The following is a 15,991-nucleotide window of genomic DNA, read 5'->3' as shown; positions in this document are numbered from 1 at the left end:
TCATCATTCTGGCCTCAATGTCCTTATCACTGATTTCTGATGACCCCCCAACACACACACACACACACACACACACACTAAGAAGCTGTGAGCTTCATGATTGGAGCAATTAGTACCTGTGTGTTTTTGTGGGGTCATCAGAAATCAGTGATAAGGACATTGAGGCCAGAATGATGAATTCCTTTCATTAGCACCATGTGAGAAACCAACCTCACACACACACACACACACACCTACACACACACTGAGCGATGCTCTCTGACATGGCGGCCAACAGTCACTCCATGAAACCAATAAGCGGCCTGTCAGTGATTTTCAGTTGTCGTGGCAACAGTCCACAGAGTACAGTTTGTGTGAACTGCAGGAACATCTGTGCCTTAATGTCCTTGGCATTAGCACCACACACGCAGATAAAAGTGTGTGTGTGTACAAACGGCACGTCGGTGTGTGTCTCCAGACCCACCGTTGCCACGACAGGCAGTCAATTAAGCAGTCATGGTGCGTTCAAGGACAGCACCTTTTGTCAGCACTGGCTGGAAATAGTCTAAAGATCTTAGTTAGTTTGGTTGTACAGTACAGTAAATCCCACTGATACACTTTAAGTATTTGTCCAATGTATTTGTAGTGTTCCTGTACAGTACATCATCCATTATATTTACCTGCTTCCTCCTTTCTAGGTTGCGGGGGTCACTGGTGCCTATATTCAGCAGTCACTGTGCATGAGGCGGGGAACACCCTGGACAGGTCTCCAGTCCATCAAAGGGACACTTGGAGACAAATGAGAAAAACAAACATCCACTCTCTCACTCACACCTAGGGGCAATTTAGAGTTACCAATCAGCCTAACATGCATGTTTATGGTCTGTGGGAGGAAACCGGAGTACCCGGAGAAAACCCACACATGCACGGAGAGAACATGCAAAGTCCAGGGATTGAGTCCGGCAACCTTCTCACTGAGAAGCAACAGCTCTACCAACTGAGCCACCTTGCCGCACTTTCAGTAAATCTTAGGATAAATTATCTTTATCTGTAAAATAACTAAAAGTTCTTACAAAAATTAAATTTTTTTGATGACCTTAAATAAAATAAATTCAGTGGAATCAGATCATTCAGTGTATACTCAGAAAAAGTAGATAAATCTGAACAGGGCCTCTTCAAGATTATACTATATTTTACAAATATTGTCAGGTTGATGGATATCAGTATAGTTCTGCGTGTGCGATGGGTGCAATGAGTGTGGACTTCTCTTTCTATTTTAGTCATTTTTGTCTTGGCTTTTTTAGCCTTTCCACCTTCAGTCAGTGTCTTTGTGCTGAGATGCTCCTCTAAAAGCTCTGATTGCTGTGTGCAGCCTGGCCTTTCATGCTGATTAGAGACATCTAATGAAGTCCTTTTGACGCCACTGCAACTTTTTGAATGGTGGAAACGCACAGTGCGACACTAAGGAGCGACAAAGTTATGTTTTAATGTGTCATGTTGAGGGTGAGACTATGTTAAACTGGGAAAACTCAGAGGAAGTTTTTCTAAAAGTTGAGGAGAATGAATAACAGTTGAAACGTACATTGTTATTGTTAGGACACAGTGCATACAATTTCGTTCCATCACATGTGCCACATGTAATAAGAATGACAATAAAGAAACCTTGACCTTAGGTAATTTTGAAAATGACCCCAGATTCTGTTTAATTAATAGCAGTTTTGACTAAAGCGTAGCTCATGCTTGTGCAAAGTTACTGAGACACTGCGTTATGACCTATGATTGTATCCATGTACAGTATATTATGGTCCAGCTGTCACAGAAATCCACAGTGGTTTAATTCTCCAGTCCAGTAGGTGGCGCTAATGCTCTAATTTATCAGCTGTCTGTTGGAGAGTAGCATTCCATGAAGAAATCCGTATCACGCCGCACTTTTTGTGCAAGAGTTTAACACCACGATCATCTTATGTTGAGAAATGACAGCATGGTGGCCATTTCTGTAGAACCTCGAAAATCTTGTTATGCTACGGTGTACAGTATCTCAAAACGCCATATTCAAAGTACGTTAGGGGTGACATTCAGCTACTATTACATCAAAACGTAGCTCAATATCTGTAAAACTGACCAAGTCGTAGCCATTTTTATGTTGACTTGTATTGATTAGCTGAGGCAGGAATCTTAAATTGGACTGACTGTAAATTAACCAGTTATATGGATATCCAGTGATTATTTTCGGAAAGTTTCATTAAAATCTGTTTAGTGGTTCATGAGATTTATTGCCATGCAGACAGAGTTGACTACAAACAGTTAATGGCAACATTTTACACAAATCTTCCACATTCTAGATCAGAATATCTGTTTGGGATCAGTCACAGATACAACCACACCAATTTTTAAGACAATATCAGTAAAATTGGCCGAGCTACAACTATTTTTTTTTTTTTATATGGTACAACTGTGGCAGCCATCTTGAATCAGGTTAACCCCAAAAGTTAATCAGTTGTAGATGTACACCCAGTAATTTACTGCAAATTTCAATAGAAGTATCCCCATTGTTTCTTGAGATATTTCAATGACATACACTACACATAGCACATGCAGACAGACACAGGAAAAAACATTACTGTCCACTTTCGCCTTTCAGCAGCAGGTGATAATTAGACACTTTATTGGTCCTTTGAGTGAAGGGTTGACGTATGTGGATAACTCATGATGTTCTCACGGTCTGCAGTGTTTCTATTGGAACAGCCTTTTCAATGCAGGTGTTTTATTGTTGCTTGTGTGTTGTCTATGCACGCGGATCTTATGGTTGCACACTAAAACTCTCAACTTACACTCTGTAACATGTGTGACACTAATATATTTTGCTAAAACAAATAAATACTAGAACATGAAGTTCATTGTTATCAGTTAAATAATATAAGTCCCCCTCCCCTCAAAACCATGCATCATCATGTTTGCGGGGATTGAATTGACAGTGACCACTAATATTATTTTTAAAACCAGAAGCCTTTTCAGCCAACACTTCCTCACCTGAATATTAGAGAGAAAAACAATAAACATGCTAATTCTGAAACAAAAAGGGGAAAAAGAAGCGGGAAGCAACAGATATTGTTATCAGGAGCTGCAGAATTTGATATGGGAGGCAAATGTAATTATGATGCCAATAACAATGGATACGTTCACTCGCCCACACCAAAGAGTTTGTCACAAACACAACTCTTGTACCGCTGGCGGTGCCTTTAATTATCTCTGTGGCTAAATTAATTAGCGATGATGATTTTTAAGCATATGGCATGGTGGTGAAGTGGTTAGAGCTGTTGCCTCTTGGAGAGAAGGTTGCCAGTTTGCCTCCTTCGTAGACTGCTGTAGATAGATGCCAGCTCCCTGTGGCACAGAAAGCAGAAGCGAGCAAAGAAGATGGATGGATGGTTTTTTTTTTAAGCGAGTTAATTTGCAGCCTAATTAATCTAATAGGTGAATGAGGGGACAGAGAGCGATGGCTCAACTTGCTCCTTATCATTGAGGAGAGACACCTCTATAGGCACACTGACATCTAAAGATTATTTGCGCATACAGAGCTCTAAAATGTAAACAGGACACACACACGCACACCAGAGCTGACTCTTCCCCAACACACAGAATCTTTGCCATCAACACTTGCAGCACGGCAAAGGGCAGTGGAAAGGTCACGGGCGTGAGTTAGTGGAAAGGTCGAGCTAAAGGTCTGGATTTATTTTTCTTCGCTCTGCCCAGTGTACGCCGGGCGAGCAGCGCCTCCCGATGAGAGGCGGAGATCAGCAGAGACAAGAGTGGAAATGTTTAACTGACCTTAGTTTGATCTTTGCTTCTCAAAGACCATTAATTCCTCAGTAATGATATTTAAAGGATAGAGATATCAGAGGACTTGCTCAGGCTGATCTGTTCCTGCATTAATTATACTGTAAAATCTAGATGCTGCTGTGCTGTAGAGCTGCACGATACAATATGCTTACAGTTTTCTTATGTTTTTCCCATGTCTTTATCATTTGTCATTTTTCTATAACTGATTATTTTAGTTGGTGTCATTCAAAATGGCCACCAGAAGCTTGTTAACTTGAGCAGCCATTTGTTACTAAAATTTGGTGATATTATCCGAGACTGATCTCCAGCACATACTTCAAGCGCTAACTGAATGTGTGGAAAATGTTTTTTTTAACCATTAACAATCTGAATCTACCTATCTGTTAGCAAAATATCTCATGAGCCGCTGGATTTTGATGAAACCTTCATGAATTATTCGTTGGCTGTACATTTATGACTCAAGACCCGAAAGTCCCAAGATCGATCCCCAGTCATTGCACATCTCGTGGTGTCTCTGAGCAGCACACCTTATCCTCATTTGCTCCCCGGGCACTTTCAATAGCTGCCCACTGCTCCACCTGGGGGGTGGATGAGTTAAATGCAGAGAGCCAATTTTGCCATTGTATGGGAACATACAGTGATGACAACACATAACACATTATTATTATTATTGTTATTAATTGTCTTTTGGAGCCAGCCCAATTCAAGATGGCCACCACATCCAACTGATCGTAACCAATCCAAAAATGGCTGTAACAGACAATTTTACAGACGTAGAACTGGATTGGTAAGAATAAAGATAAAGATAAGGTTTCTTTATTGTCATTTTCATCACATGTGATAAATGTGGTGGAACAAAACTGTGTACACAGGGTCCAAGTTACATCCAACAAAATCACAGACATCTACACCAGATGCAGGAAGAGAGCCGTCTGTATCATGAAGGACCTCACTCACCCAGCACACACACTTTTTGTCTTGCTCCCCTCAGGAAGGAGGTTGAGGAGCATTAAGTGTAGAACCACTAGACTGAGGAACAGCTTCTACCCTGAGGCTGTTAGACTCATGAATATCTAACCAGGATAATCACTGTGAAAAAAATTACATCATGTTGCTGCTGATCTGTTTCATGTTGCTGCTGATCTTTTTCATGTTGCTGTGTTCATTCGTGCTCATCTGCTCACAGAGACTCATGTTCGTGCTGCTGTTCGGCGTATTGTTTTTATTGCTTTTACGCTATTAGTGCTTAGCATATTTTTAGTTAATGCTTTTCTTAGTTCATATCTTAGATCTTATTTCTGTTTTTCGTTTACATTTTATTGTTGGACGTAACTGGGACCCTGTGTACAAAATTTTGCTCCACCACATGTACCACATGTGCGAATGACAAATAAAGAAACTCTGGCTCTTTAAAGTATAAATTCTAAAAAAATACTAAAAAAAAACTGTTGTAAGATCTAAGATATGAACTACAAAAATTCTAACATGTCACCAAGTGCTACTTTTTGCACCAATTCTTTGAAATATCTCACGAACCTCTGAACAACACTCAGAAATGATGTACATTAACGACTCATTGAGCTTTGGTCACCCAAGTCCAGATGGCTACCAACTAAGTATCCTTAGCAAACACAAAATTGTCTCTAACTCAATCAGTCTTACATCAGCTGAAGTTTGGTTTGGTAGAAGCCGAGAGTCATTAGCGACACATACTTTGAGCGCTAACACATCGTCCAGGATCTGGAAACATTGCATGAGATCACACGTAACAGCCTTTACTGAAGAAGTTTGACAGTTTTCAGTCTTTTATTCAAACGTAAAACACCTGAAGTTACATTTGAAGAAATTAAACAAACCCTCAGACTGCGTACGAATTGCTGTGGATTATAACTGACTGGGTTTATGTGTTTATGTATTTCACAGAGTTCATCTGTGTCTCCGACTGCCAGTTTTCGAACCGGAGAAAAGCACCGGAGTTCAAGCGATTTTTCATCTGACAGCAAGAAGCAGAAGACGGATGACAAGGAGCTGACCTCCACACGTTATGTGAGTAAAGATGTTCAAACAAACCTTCTGCGAGGAAGGGAGGAGTACTATCCTACAGATTTATTGGGAAGCAACGAGTGAGGTAAAGGTGAGCTAAATCATTTAGCTCTCCTGTAACCAGAGCGCTTCAGGGGTGCATCAGCAGAACATCTGAGCTGTATAAATCCATCACCAGTTTCACGTTGTTCAAAGATGAATATTGATACTAAAAGATTTTTGAAACTGCAATTATTTTTTTCATTGGTTTTATGTTCATCGCAATCAAACATTTGAACAAATTGTGCTATTTTAGTCATTCACATATTAATATGTCAGCTCATTCAGGAGACATTTGCTACAATTTTAGGTTTTTATTCACTTTTGTATACATCAAAATATTTATTATATTTTATTTACAAAAATTTTCCCTGTAGAAATACATTGAGATGTCAATTCTTACAAAAACATTGTTCTTTTGGAGATCTATTGCAGCATGCTCTGTTTTTGGTCTTACCCAGCTTTTGGATTTTAGCTACCATTCTGCTATATTAGCTAGTATTTAGCTACTTTTAAATTTTGACCGAATGCTTGCTACTTTTAGCTATCATTCTGCTACTTTTAACTTTTATAGTTTAGCTCCTTTTAGCTTTAACAACTCACTTTCTATTTCAGCATTTTTTTTGCAGAAAGTTACATTTTTCTATTTCCAAAGTATTTTGATTTGATTTTGTTTTGCATCGATCTCAGGAGAGTGATGGAGAGAAGAGTGATGATAATTTGGTCGTGGATGTTTCCAATGAGGTACGAAAAAGTTTCCCACAATCCCATTTTCTGTCGTACCTGGTTGGAAAAAACGAATCTTGGTTCCTCAGACTCATCTGTGCTCACCCGTCTCAGGATCCTGCATCCCCTCGAGGAAGTCCTGCCCACTCTCCACGGGAAAACGGATTGGACAAAAGTCGTTTGTTGAAGAAAGACGCACCCCTGAGTCCTTCCTCCATCGCCTCCTCCAGCAGCACACCGTCATCCAAATCCAAAGAGATTAATCTGGTGAGCCAGACGAGTAATTTCAAGCCTTCTGATCCTCCTTTTCACTTCTTGTCTTGGTTGTTTTCTCCTTTCAGGCGTTCAGAAAAGTACAAAAATCATAATTTACAAATTGATCTCGAAACATAAATAATTTCTGCCTGATTTAATGTTTTTGCTCTGCTCATTTGATATGTTTATTTGGGTGTTTTTAGATCCAGAATGAAAAATCCACCACTCCCGTGTCCAAATCAAGTACCCCAACGTCACGCTCTGAGGTCCCCACGCCCAGCAGCACCTCCACCCCTGGCCTGAGACCTACACCAAGCAAACCTACAGGAGCTGAGATGCTGGGTGAGCGTTTAAAGCAAAACTTTATGAAACTATATTACTTTTTGAAGGAATACATACCCTCCACTTTGGCAAAGCATGTACTAGGGATGACTTTAAGTTAGCATCACACTAGCTTGACTGTTATTACTATTTTTTGTGTTTGCTAAGGTAAATCAGTTGTGACAGCCATTTTGAATGAGGCTGACTCCAAAAGTTAATTGGTCATATACCCAATAATTAATTCTTGTGAGTTCCATTAAAATCCTACCATTAGTTCACGAGTTGTTTTGCTAACAGACAGTCACAAAGACACATACAAATACATGTTTTCCCATTTTTTAATGGCATTAAGCATTTTTTATTTCAAGTGTATCGCTTCAAAACCATCTACATTTTCCTATGTTGAGGACACTGGAAAATAACAATAGCAGTTTCTGTTTAGCAGCTCACAGGAAAGAATTGCTTAAAACTGAGTTGAAATGTTGTTTAATAATTAATTACTAAATGAATTACCATGATGTCACTAACTTAGTTTCATATTTGTATTGTATCTAACTTGTATTTGTATAATTTATATTAACTTGTGTGCATTTTGGTCTTTTAGCTTCTGGCCTTCGCACACCTCTTGCACTGCCGTGCTCGTACCCGGGTCCGTTTGGAATGGTTCCCCACCCAGGTATGAACGGAGAGCTGGGTGGAGCTGGAGCAGCATATACTGGCCTGCATAACATCTCCCCGCAGATGAGCGCAGTAGCTGCTGCTGCCGTGGCAGCCTACGGACGCACGCAAGTGGTACCTGAACCCCTGATCAACTCTAAGCTCTTCTGTATATTTTTCTACCTTTTTGACAATTTGAAATGGATTTTGAAATTATTTTCAAGGATTTAATCTCAGTATTTTACTTGTGTACTGTTATGGTGCAGTACTGTTCACTGAACCGTGTTTGTCAAGTGGATCAGAACTTGCTGCCAGTGATCTGAACAGCCAGATCCAATAGTTTCATTTGGGACATCAGATTTTCTGACCTGTGGACACATTCAGATTTGATATGACTGCTACTAACCCTAGACCTTATTGAGCTCAGAGCTGCAGTGAAACCTGCTGAGTACAACAGTGGAGATATTCTGTATAAACTCATTTAAAGCAGACAAATGGGATCTGTACAGAAAACTGAGGAGTAAAGAGGCAAACAAAAGAGACATTTGATACTATAGTAAGATCTTATTTAACCAGTTCTGTGGGGTGGCTGTGATAGGTCCATGGTTAAATCGTTGGTTTAGTAGTCAGAAGTCTTTGGGTTCGATTGCTGCATGTAATAATTAATCGTATCAGTAATGATAAATTCTTTAAAAAATATATATTTTTTGCTTTTTATATACTTCAATTAATTTTTTCTCCCATTTTACTTTGTTCATCTGGATGATTTTATTTTTTTCAGAATTCTTACTTCAAATCAAATTAAAAATCTGGTACAGAAAGCTGTGCAGCCGTTGGCTGGGAGTGGGAGGCGTCATTTTCTCTAATTTATTAGACCAGATTGCTTTTCATGAGACACACAACCTCGACCCACGAGAGGGGGACAAAAGGCAACAAGTTTGTGAACAAATTAAAAAAAAAAAAACAGACAGGAAACGGCCCCAATAATTACTTAAAAACTAAACAACATATGTTCTGTTTTTCACAGAAAATGCAATGCAATTTGTAAAACTTGTGTTAAGTGATTCAGGAAATGAATGTCCACCGCACTAATATTTTTGCTCATGAGCCGCCACTGCAATTTTGAGCTATAAAATGTTCAGTCGTAACGAAATAAAAACCTTGATAATGGGGGTGGGGGTGGGGTGGGGGGGGGGGGGGGGCAAAATGTCTTCCTAAGCCATTCACAAGAACCCATTTGATTACTTTAGTTAGTTGCAAATAGTTTAAACATATAAGTTCATGCAAATTTTCTAAAATAGTGTATACACAATAGTTGTTAATTCACATCATAAATGCTAAATAAAGGATTTGCATTTTCTGAAAAAAAATGAATGACTTAATGACTGCTGAAATTTTCTGAAAAAATTGAAACTAAGTTGTTCTGGCTAAAAGAAAGCTAAAACTAGGTAAAAGAAAATAAATGCTATAGCTAAAAGTAACAAAATGTTAGTTCAAGGCTAAAAGTAATGAAGCAATATCCAAAAACTAAAAGTTGAAAAAGGCTAACTAAAAGCAATAAATATATAAATAAACAAAACATAAAATATTGTAAAACTTGAACTAAAAATATAGCACAAGTTAGCTAAAACCTAAAAGTTACAAACGGCTTTCTTAAAGTAGCCAAAGTCTGGCTTAAAGTAGCAAGAAGCCAGATAAAATTATTCAAAGCTAGCTAACAGCAAGAAAATATGAAATTAAAGTCAAAAGCAGCAAACCTTTAGTTAAAAATAATAATTATATAAAATAGCTAAAAGTAACAACTAAAATGTAACAAAAAATGGGAACATTAGGTAAAATGTAGAAAAGTGTAGCTAAATGCTAAAAGTAGCAGAAGAAGAAGGCTAGAAGATTTAGGCAAACCAAAAAAAAACTTATTTCATCTCTTATTTTGAAAAATCTTAATTAATTAATTAGAGATAGCTGAAGCTCAGAGGGACTCGATTCTTGCCGCTACCGCTCTTTATCGTCTTCACACCTGTTTGTGCTCGATTTTGTTTTCTTACGCTACATCACCATTTCTGTTCTTGTTGCAGCAACAGAAATATGTTACTAAACGGTTGTTAAACGGTGTCATCCTCTGAAATCATTTAGGTGGGATTTGATCCACACCACCACATTCGTGTCCCAGGCCTTCCTCCCAACCTGTCGGGAATTCCAGGTGGAAAGCCGTACGTTTCCTCTCCTCAGTCCTGACATGCTGATATTCAGTTCATGCTGTCTGCTTTTACCTCATCTCTGCTCTTTTTATCTCCACTCTTTGTTTATTCAGAGCTTACTCCTTTCATGTGAGCGCTGATGGACAAATGCAACCTGTGCCTTTTCCTCCTGATGCATTGATCGGCCCTGGCATCCCACGCCATGCTCGACAGATCAATACTCTGAGCCACGGAGAGGTGGTGTGCGCCGTTACCATCAGTAACCCGACTCGTCATGTTTACACTGGGGGCAAAGGCTGTGTGAAGGTGTGGGACATCAGTCACCCAGGCAACAAAACCCCTGTTTCCCAACTGGACTGCCTTGTAAGTGCAAGCTAGATGTGGATTAGTCTTTTTTTTTTTAAAGCAAATCTTTCTAGCAGCTGTGTCTTACCTGTCACATCAGAACAGGGATAACTACATTCGTTCATGTCGGCTGCTCCCGGATGGTCGAACGCTCATTGTTGGTGGCGAGGCGAGCACCTTGTCAATTTGGGATTTGGCGACACCAACTCCTCGGATCAAAGCAGAACTTACTTCATCAGCGCCAGCGTGTTATGCTCTGGCCATCAGCCCTGATTCCAAAGTTTGCTTTTCCTGCTGCTCTGATGGAAACATAGCTGTCTGGGATCTTCACAACCAGACGTTGGTCAGGTGAGCGGCTGCAGATTTCTGGGGGAAATGATCAGATTTATCACCTGAAGGCAAAGGCAGAGTGTTCTTATCTTTGTGAGTGTGCATGCTTGTTCCTTTGTCTGTACCATTACCAAACTATTTATAAACCACTGAATTGATTTTAATGAAACTTCTAGAAAGTACCGTAATCATTGGTTTGGACATCTACAGATGGTTACCTTTTGAACTCAACTCAATTCAAGATGACACATTTACCAATATTTTACAGCATTTATTTTACTCTTTATTTTTGCAAGCCGTCCAGGTTTGGCTGTCGAGAAGCACACGACCGTAAGAGTCTTTCACATGCCAAGTGACAAATGTCTAGTCCAAATTTAATGTTTTCTTCAACAGTGGGTTTTTCTTTGCCTCTGTTTTATATCTTAGACTGGTGAAGAACCTATAGTTGTATTCAGTCTCTACCATCTCATCTGCTGAAGCTTGTAACTCCTTTATCACAGGTGGCTCAGGGGCAACTCTCATTATTCTACTTCTTGCACAATCACAGTTTTTCAGGATTGCCTGCTCTTGATAGATTTACATGTCCCTTATTTGTCCCATTTCTTGACGATGGATTTAACAGATCTCCCGATGACTTCAAGGCATTCCCAGGCCAGGAGAGAGACAAAGTCTCTCCAGCATGTCTTGGGTTTTCCCTGATGTCTCCTCTTAGTTTGATATGCCCTAAAAAACTTCCCTTGAGAGGCATCTACAGGGCATCCTTACCAAATGCCCAAATCACTTAAACTGGCTCCTCTTGATGTGGAGGAACAATGGCTCTACTCCGAGTTTGTCCTGAATGACTGAACTTCTAACCCGATTTCTAAGGGAGAGTCCAGCTACCCTACGGAGAAAATTCAATTTGACCGCCTGTATGTGCAATGTCGTTCTTTCAGTGAGTTTGTGAGTTTCTACCCAGAGTTTGTGACCATGGTTGAGGGTGGGACTTTAGATCAACTGATAAACAGAGGACTTTGCCTTGAAGCTTGGCTCCCTTTTCACCACAACGTACTGGCACAGAGTCCACAATACTGTGGAAGCTGCACCCATCTGTCTGTTGATCTTGATGTCATTCTTCCTTCACTTGTTATTGATTTTTAACAGTAAAAAACGGGTAAAACATCCAATGGGTTGAATATTTTTTATAAGCACTGTATAGTCACTCTTTGATTTTTGCCGAACACTCTTATTCAGGGCAGATTTCTTGTTTTTCTACAGGCAGTTCCAGGGCCACACCGACGGGGCCAGCTGTATAGACATCTCCAATGATGGAACCAAGCTGTGGACTGGAGGCCTGGATAACACTGTCCGCTCCTGGGATCTGAGAGAGGGAAGACAGCTGCAACAGCATGATTTTACCTCCCAGGTACATAACAAACTAAGCAAAATACATGGCAAAATGCTATTTATTTACCAAGTTACCAATTCACAGTATTTCTTTTTAACTTTATACCCTAAACCAATTCATAAAATGTATATATATAAATATTTCTTGTAGCAGTGTGGGGTTTGTTCAGTCTCAGATTGTACGCTACATGTAGAGGCTTTGGTTTTGGAATAGAGGCACTTTACTTTTAGCTGGTGGTAAAGTTTAGGTTAAAATGTTGCAGGCTAGTAAAAATTGTGCAGGACAAGTCACTGCAAACTGCAGTTTGTGTGATTACTGTCTCAGCCTTTGATTTATTGCAGTAATTTCCAAGCTCGGTTCAGAGCATTTAACCCACACTAAAGGCCAGACTGTTTTTGTCCTGCCCTCAAACACTTTTAACACTAATAATACTTGCAGTTTGAATTTAGGGTTGTTTTTTCCAGCTTAGAAGAAAAGCAGCAATAATAGACCATTACTGCAATTTTCCTGAACAGAGCCATTTCAGGACCCTGAGTGTGTGCATGTGAGTGCGCATTAAAAAGATTTCAGCGAGGGCAGGGCAGACAGGGAACAATATGGCTGATAAACTTATACCTTCATCTTTTCAGCTTTACCAAAATTTCCACCAGCTATTTCTCTATTATAATAAATAACACTGGGCTTATTGAGTTTTTCATGCTATTATGTGTACATTTTTTTTAGCTTTGCCTTGTGAAAATTGTTCACCTTGAATCATGTATTGTAAGTGCTTGGTTTGGTTTGGTTGTAGATCTTCTCCCTGGGTTATTGCCCAACGGGTGAGTGGCTGGCGGTGGGGATGGAGAACAGTAACGTGGAGGTTCTGCATGTCACCAAACCTGACAAGTACCAGCTCCACCTGCATGAAAGCTGTGTGCTGTCTCTCCGATTTGCTCATTGTGGTAAGAGTCCAACGCTGTCATTAGTTTATGCGAATGAGGCAAATAGTTGTTGGCAGTCAACTGGCATTAAATTTAAGCGGTAATATTCAGACAAAAGTTGGTCTTTAAAAGGATTCTTCATATTGTCCTTGTAGTTCAAATTAAAATAAAAATCCCATTTTATTTGCTAATCAAGCTGAGGGTCTTGCACACCTATAAATAACACAAAATGAGCACAAAAGAAATCTCCAACTGAGAAGCTGCACTTTACCAAGTTGTACCACTTACCACAAATATAGCTCAATTTGTGTTGTGCTAATTTACATTAGCACAAAGGAAATGTTTTTTTTTTTTTGTGTGGTAGCTCATAGTTTGCCATCACACCAGGCTAAATAATTGACAAATGGAGGGAAAAGTTGGCACTATAAAAAAAGAGAGCACCCATCATTTATTTTCACTAACTGTAGCTATTAAGATGCCATTTGCACGCTATTCTTGGTAAAACATTATTTTCTATTTTAAGTTTATTATTTAGTCATCATTATATTAATTTATTTTATCTTTGTGTGTTTGTATGTTTCTCACCAAATTATCTCATGAACCACCACATAAATTGTAATGAAACCTTCAGTAAATAATCATTGGATGTACATCTACAACAATTAGTGTTTGGAATCATCCTGGTTCAAGATGGCCACCACAGCCAAGTGACATTAGAAAACACAAAAATGGCAACAAGTCAATCATTTTTACAGACATTAAGCTAAAATATCATGTGGTTGTAGCTGAGAGTCATTAGCAACACCAGCTGTATGTGCTAGACATTCTACAAGACGTTTGGTTCAAACTTTAGCATCAACTGTTTGAGTAAACTGGGACCTGGGTAACTAGATATGTCTCATCCATGAACATCTGATGTTAATTCATTCAACCTTTATTTAAACAGATGAGTCACTTTGAGTCTTGAAGACTCATTTACAAGTGAGACCTGTTTGGACAGACATCCACGAATGACAGCAGAGATAGACACGTAATGTGATGCGAATGACAATAAAGTTCCTTGAACCTTAAACCCTGGTTGTTTGTTAGCAAAATACTGTATCTCGAGAACCACTTGTCAGACTTTAATGAAACACTCAGAAAGTAATCAATACATGTAAATCTATAACTGATAAAAGTTTCGAGTCAACGCAATTCAGAATGGCTGCAAAAATTAATCAATGTTAGCTAACACAAAAAGGCTATAACTCAGATCAATGCATGTAAGGCTGCTGGACCTGATGGCATCCCTAGGCACGTACTCAGAGCATGTGTGGGGAAGCTCGTTGGAGTCTTTACAAATATCTTCAATCTGTCTCTCACTCTAACTGCATTGAAATACTTTAAAACCACCTCCGTTGTACCAATGCTAAAACACTCGAGCCAAACATGCCTGAACGATTACCACCTTATAGCACCCACACCCGTTGTTATGAAGTGTTTTGAGCGACTGATCCTGGTACACCTGAATAACGGCCTACCACACACTCAGGAGCCATATCAGTTTGCCTGTCACTGTAATAGAAGTGCAGAGAATTCAGACTCCATAGCGCTGCACTTTGTACTGGTCAATAACAATGCATATGCACATATGCTGTTTGTTTTCATCTCAGCATTTAATACTATTAAACCTGTCAGGCTGGTCTCTAAACTTAGAGATCTGGGCATTAACACCTCCCTTTGTCACTTGATCATGGATTTCTAACCAACAGACCTCAGGATGTTAAGTAAGGCCATACCTACTCCACAACCATCACCCTAAACAAAGATGTACCACAGGGCTGTGTGCTGAGCCCATTTCTCTACTCCCTCTTCGCCTACAACTGCAGGCCTATGCACGGATTCAGTTCCATCATCAAGTTTGCTGATGACACTGCAGTGGTTGGCCTCATCATCAACAATGAGATGGCCTTCAAAGAGGAGGTACAGCACCTGGTTGCATGGTGCGCTGACAACAATCTGCTCCTTAACACCAGGAAAACAAAGGAGCTCATTGTGGATTTCAGGAGGGTGTAAGGAGGCATGCATGATCCTAAGTTAACAGTATGGTTGTTGCACGTGTCTCCAGCTTTGAGTTCTTTGGTATCCACATCTCAGAGGACCTGTACTGGATCACAAACACCTCCAGCCTTGTCAAGAAGGCTTGCCAATGTCTTTTCTTTCTGAGGACACTGAAGAAACACCACTGTCCTGGTGAACATTTGTTGCCATGTGATAGAGTATACTGACGAATATTGTCACTGTATGGTATGGGAACTGCACTATCACATCATAGGGTTTCCACTTTCACTCATTGTAAACATCCAGAGGAAACACTGTCTGCACCGAGCTTGCAGCATTCTCAAGTATTCCTTTCACCCATAAACTATATGCTCACTTGCCCTCCGGCAGGCACTTCTGGACCTCTGGACCAAAACCAGCAGGCTAGGGAACCTCTGTTTCCCCAGAACTGTCTCTTTCTTTAGCTCATTCACCTGTGAACACCCACCCACTCCTTGTGATATGTGGTTCTTCAAGGAATACATTAGTCCCTTGCTACTTTGAGGTTCGTTTATCACGGACTCGCTCTATCATGGTTTTTCAAAATAAGACTGGACATGGCACACAAGTGGCTGATTGATGGATGAGCCGCACGATCAGCATGGAATTTTTATTTAAAATAAATTATTTTAAATTATTTACCACCTGCTGCATATTTGTGCAGCCCAGAGCTGCAGCGCGGAGAAGTGGGCGTGGCTAAAAGCGCTTGCAAGTGGCAAAGAGCAGATGAGGCAGAGAGATGGAAATCGTGACAGTCTTTGCTCTTTTAGAGCTTTAGAGTTTAGAAACATTGTTTAGAATATTGCAAGAGTGTGGGAAGGGTTTAAAACACTTATATATATATATATATATATATATATATATATATATAT

At 39.8% G+C, this 15,991-nt stretch overlaps 2 protein-coding genes across 2 annotated transcripts in view; both read left to right on the top strand.

Moving 5' to 3' along the window:
* Positions 1-15,991, top strand: part of tmem8b (transmembrane protein 8B) — a 1,109,927-nt gene that overhangs the window by 994,362 nt on the left and 99,574 nt on the right. The gene's annotated exons all lie outside the window — the stretch shown is intronic.
* Positions 1-15,991, top strand: part of LOC119413883 (transducin-like enhancer protein 4) — a 55,199-nt gene that overhangs the window by 37,429 nt on the left and 1,779 nt on the right. Inside the window, exons 9-18 of the mRNA XM_037680949.1 lie at positions 5,743-5,865; positions 6,592-6,645; positions 6,742-6,894; positions 7,086-7,224; positions 7,808-7,995; positions 9,994-10,070; positions 10,172-10,421; positions 10,504-10,751; positions 11,991-12,138; positions 12,911-13,061. Of these exons, the coding sequence (XP_037536877.1) occupies positions 5,743-5,865; positions 6,592-6,645; positions 6,742-6,894; positions 7,086-7,224; positions 7,808-7,995; positions 9,994-10,070; positions 10,172-10,421; positions 10,504-10,751; positions 11,991-12,138; positions 12,911-13,061 (1,531 nt within the window). The remainder of the gene's footprint in view (positions 1-5,742; positions 5,866-6,591; positions 6,646-6,741; positions 6,895-7,085; positions 7,225-7,807; positions 7,996-9,993; positions 10,071-10,171; positions 10,422-10,503; positions 10,752-11,990; positions 12,139-12,910; positions 13,062-15,991) is intronic.

The sequence above is a fragment of the Nematolebias whitei genome, chromosome 8 (genome assembly GCF_014905685.2).
Source record: "Nematolebias whitei isolate Nwh7 chromosome 8, NemWhi1, whole genome shotgun sequence".
NCBI lineage: Eukaryota > Metazoa > Chordata > Actinopteri > Cyprinodontiformes > Rivulidae > Nematolebias > Nematolebias whitei.
Note: the sequence above shows the minus strand (reverse complement) of the source record. Positions and strands in the feature narration are given on the sequence as shown.